Raw genomic sequence first — 4,713 nt, forward strand, 5'->3', positions numbered from 1 at the left:
CTTTTGGTTTTCAGCCCATCCAGTCTGACCTCGAGGCCATATGTTTTGGTGGAAGCAAAACTGCATCAGTAGAAAAAAACGAAACTGTTGTATTCCCAGCCTCATCCATTCACCTTATGCTCTTAGAACTGTTCTTCCCTCCCCAGACACTGGAATTCTCAGATCCAAAACCTTCTTCCCTTTGTTAGTCCTCAGCATGGGCGATCCCCACGTCTATGACACGGAGCACCCATCCTCATTAATTAACGCAAACCTCCGCTGAGTTCTTGTCATCTGTACTCCCCAGGCAGTCCTTTCATGAATGATTCGTTTTTTGAATTGATCCATGTTTGAAAAGCCGTTTTTCAGACAGGGAATCTGACTCGCTATTCATGAAGCATCAGGCATCAGCTTGTGGGCAGGTGACGGAGGACAAACCAAACCCCCATCTTTTGTCTGAAGTCCAGGGCACTGTCCACTGCACGAGCACAACTCCACACCCCAGACACACCTCAGCCATGCACGGCCAGCTTTTATGCACCTGACTTTGGCCAGTTACTCATGGATATTCAGATTCTCAAATGCTACCACCTGTAAAACACAGAAAGGCAGGTCACCTCTCTTGCAAATACAAGGATGGACTCTGAACGTGGGAGACAAAAGCTTGTCAGTTAAGGGAGATAGAAAGGTAGCGCATGAGGAAACGGTCACTGTGAGGAAAACAGTGCCTAGCTGTGACTGTGCTATGTATCTATACACCAGTATTTATACCAAAACACGGGGAGGTGGAACATACTGGGTAAGAGCATGAGCTTCACAGTGAGCCTGCTGGGGCTTCAAAGCCTGATGGCGACTCACTTCCTTAGTGACCTGAAGCAAACCACTTCACCTCTCTAAGCCTCAGTCTCCGGTAACAGCACGGGCCTCGTAATCCCTTAGGATTTAGTGAAATGCTTGGTACTTGGCATACGCATGTAATAAATTTTCAATAAATATTGGCTATTATTATTAACTTTCATTGCTGATTCATTCAAATCAGTCAATGCATAAATAAATATTCCTTCCATAAAATCTTGCAAAATCATGAAATCAGTCAGGCCGTTTGGAATGAGGGATATGATATTTTAAGCATGTGAATTAACTGGTTTTGAGAACATCCAGGAATAGCAGATCGGGGAAGGTGACACTAGGGCTGATGAGATCAGCAGCTTCTCCTGTTTACAACACGCTTGTCTCTCTTCTATGCGCTTTAAATGCATTAGCTCACGAGATCCTCATGAGAATGTGGACATCTGGGTCCAGTACTGCACATGAGGAAACTGAGGTCTAAGATGTTAAGTAAGTTACAACTAAAATGTAAGCATTTTTTAAAAGATTTACTCTCTCAGCAACTTTCAAATATGCAATACAGTATTATTAACTATAGTCATCAAGCTGTACATTGCATTGTTTAATTGTTCATGAAATTACAGCATTTAATGGTTAAATGAGTTAATATATTACCATATCAATGTTAAATTAATTGATATATTAATATAGAATATAAAATATTTTTTAAATGCATGAAAAGTTCCGTGTAATAAGCCCATTCAAAATGGAGTATACTATAGGGAATTGAGTCAATGGAATTGTAACAGCTATATACGACGTCAGAGGGGCAATAGATTGGGGGAGGAGGGTTATCACTTTGTGAGGGGTAAAATGTATAACTATTACATTGTTTTGTACACCTGAAACTAATATAAATAAATAAATAAATATTTTTTTTAATGTGTGAAAGAATATGCTGCCCCTAAAGAAATTACTTTAAACAATTTGGTGATAAAAGTATGTGCATATAGAGATTTTTATGGTAACCAAGAATATATAAATAATGTCTCAAAATGTTGGAAAAACCCTATGTAATATGTCCATTCACAAGGTAGGGATGAATATGCTGACTCTAAAAAATTTATTTAAAACACTTCGCTGACACCAGGTCTCTCATTGCAGAGTTTTTTGTAGTAGCAAGAGACAGAGGCCACTTTGATGTCCATCCAGGTAACTGGATAGGACTGAAAAAAAAAACCCATATATTGGGTTGTCGGGAAATTCATGATGTATTTTTCTATGTTTTTCAATGCAAAAATGTGTCATGACTTCCTGATGACCCAATATTTTAAAAATTAACATGTTTCAGGGGCCAGCTGAGTGGCTCAATTGGTTAAGAGCTTGCTCAAGAGTTTGAGCTCTGAGCAACAGCGGTTCGAGTCCAGCCCGAGCTGAGCAGCCGCTGAGCTGCCAACAGGTAGCAGGATNCTTGCTCAAGAGTTTGAGCTCTGAGCAACAGCGGTTCGAGTCCAGCCCGAGCTGAGCAGCCGCTGAGCTGCCAACAGGTAGCAGGATAGCTCAGCTAAAAAAATAAAAAATAAAAAATTAACATGTTCCTCTTAGATATTTTTAGATACATATATAAGCAATGGATTTTAAAAACATTAATTGAATATTCAACCATTGATGACTATCCTGTGCAAATGTGATTTTGGACAAAGGGGTTAAAGAAAGGAAAAACAATTTACAAAAGAGGGGAGACTTTGCAAAGGCTGATGATGATAGAATGCCATGAGCCAAGGAAGATGACCCTTTCATTTTGTATCCAGAGGAGAGAAAAAGAAAAACACTTTGTTGAACTGGGTTCAACATTCCTCTTAGATTTACCCTGTTGGTCATTTTGGCAAATCCTATTTTTTTCCAAGACAATGCTAAGATGAACTTGAGAATGACACAACTGAATTTGCTTTGATAGGGAATGAATATCCTGTGAACTTTCTATCTAAAATACCTCCATTCCCACTCCCCATGCATCTCCATTCTTTTATATACTGATTTATTTTGTTCACAAGTTTTATCCCTACCTGATATTATATCACATATTTTGCTTATTGATGATCTGTCTCCCCAACTAGGACATAAACCACACAAAGGCAAGAATGTCTGTTTTTATTGCTATGTCCCCAACAGGGAAACACTGCTTTTCAAAGAATAGGAACTAATGAACTTGAATCAGAGAGGTCCATCTCTGATGGTTTGTAGAGGAAAACTCTTATCTGTCCCTCTAGCTTTCAATATAAAGCCCTTGAGATGACCATGGATTTGGGAAAGGAGAACCTCAACAAGGACTATGAGGTTGACAAGCTGTCCCTGCATAGCAGCTAATTGTGACCAAACAGAGGAAAAACAGACTTGCTGGGTTCTCACGATTTAGGTTATGGAATCACAGCATGTTAAATAACAACATTTCTTGTATATAACTAGACCCAAGTCAATGGAAAAAGCCAACCAAACCAGCAGTGTCTCTGAGTTCATCCTCCTGGGACTGTCCTGCCGACCTGAAGACCAGAAGCCTCTCTTTATCCTCTTCCTCACCATATACGTGGTCACCATAACAGGGAACCTCCTCATCATCCTGGTCATCTGCTCTGACCCCCAACTCCAGACCCCCATGTATTTCTTCTTGAGGTCCCTTTCTTTCATTGACATTTGCTTCACAACAACCATCATCCCCAGGATGCTAGCTAACTTCCTGTCAGAGAAGACCATCTCCTATGCTGGGTGTCTGACACAGATGTATTTTCTTTATGCTTTGGGCAACACTGACAGCTTCCTTCTAGCAGTCATGGCCTTTGACCGCTATGTGGCCATCTGTGACCCCTTCCACTATGTCAACATCATGAGCCATCGTCGCTGTGTCCTACTGGTGTCCTTCTCCTGCTCGCTTACTCACCTCCACTCTCTCCTACACACACTTCTGCTGAATCAGCTCACCTTCTGTGACTCCAATGTTATCCATCACTTCCTCTGTGACATTAGCCCTCTGATGAAATTGTCCTGCTCCTCCACATTTGTCAATGAAATTGTGTTAATGATAGAAGGACCTATTGTTTTGGTGACCCCCTTTCTATTCATTACTTTCTCTTACATTCGAATCTTCATCACAGTTCTCAAAATCCCCTCAGCAGCTGGGAAATACAAAGCCTTCTCCACCTGTGGTTCTCACCTCACCGTGGTAACACTCTTTTATGGAAGCATCTTCTATGTCTATTTACAGCCCCTGTCCACCTATTCCATCAGGGACTACATAGCAACAATTGTCTACACAGTTTTGACCGCCATGCTAAATCCTTTTATCTATGGCCTGAGAAACAAAGACCTGAAACAGGGCCTGAGGAAGATGATGGGCAAGAGGAAATCCCAGGCAGCACCCTCTTGACAATGGAATCTGCTCCTCTTGAATCTAGTCTCTACTGGCTCTTGGTGAAGAGTCAGACTGCTGGAGGTTAGCATTTTTAACCCATGTGAGACAAGGCTATTGTGGGCACGTACCCCCATTGATGACATTTCCACCAACTGGCCCAGCCTCTGCTCAATCATGATACTCTTCCTCCACTTTCCTACGAAGATTCATCACTGTCTCATATTCCAAATATACTGCTTTAATTCTTCTCCCCAAAATATTTCCTCAACAAACGTCTCTCTTTTTGTTGTATTAAGACATCCTCCAAAACCCTTCACATTTCAGTATATTGCTGAAAACAGTTACTTAATTTATAGCCGTTAAATGCCTTAAATACTTGAAGAGGGAAAGAATGAAGAGGCAGAGGGAAGAAGAGGAGGAGGAGAATGACATTTTAGCTAATTTTATCATTTTGGGGAGTTTTATAATTCTTTATTTTCCTCTTTCTAAAATTTTTACTC

At 40.8% G+C, this 4,713-nt stretch overlaps 1 protein-coding gene across 1 annotated transcript; it reads left to right on the top strand.

Annotated features, from left to right (window-relative positions):
* The first annotated feature begins 3,207 nt into the window (after positions 1 to 3,207).
* Positions 3,208 to 4,243, top strand: LOC109374969 (olfactory receptor 1L8-like). Its single transcript, XM_019630035.1, has one exon. It carries the CDS (start codon positions 3,284 to 3,286, stop codon positions 4,226 to 4,228), a length of 945 nt encoding a protein of 314 aa, XP_019485580.1. The 5' UTR covers positions 3,208 to 3,283; the 3' UTR covers positions 4,229 to 4,243.
* Positions 4,244 to 4,713: the final 470 nt, after the last annotated feature.

The sequence above is a fragment of the Hipposideros armiger genome, unplaced genomic scaffold (genome assembly GCF_001890085.2).
Source record: "Hipposideros armiger isolate ML-2016 unplaced genomic scaffold, ASM189008v1 scaffold_880, whole genome shotgun sequence".
Taxonomy (NCBI): domain Eukaryota; kingdom Metazoa; phylum Chordata; class Mammalia; order Chiroptera; family Hipposideridae; genus Hipposideros; species Hipposideros armiger.

Bases quoted from the DNA above. Each gene is read 5' to 3' on its own strand.
- LOC109374969 (XM_019630035.1), top strand. From the start codon at position 3,284: ATGGAAAAAGCCAACCAAACCAGCAGTGTCTCTGAGTTCATCCTCCTG.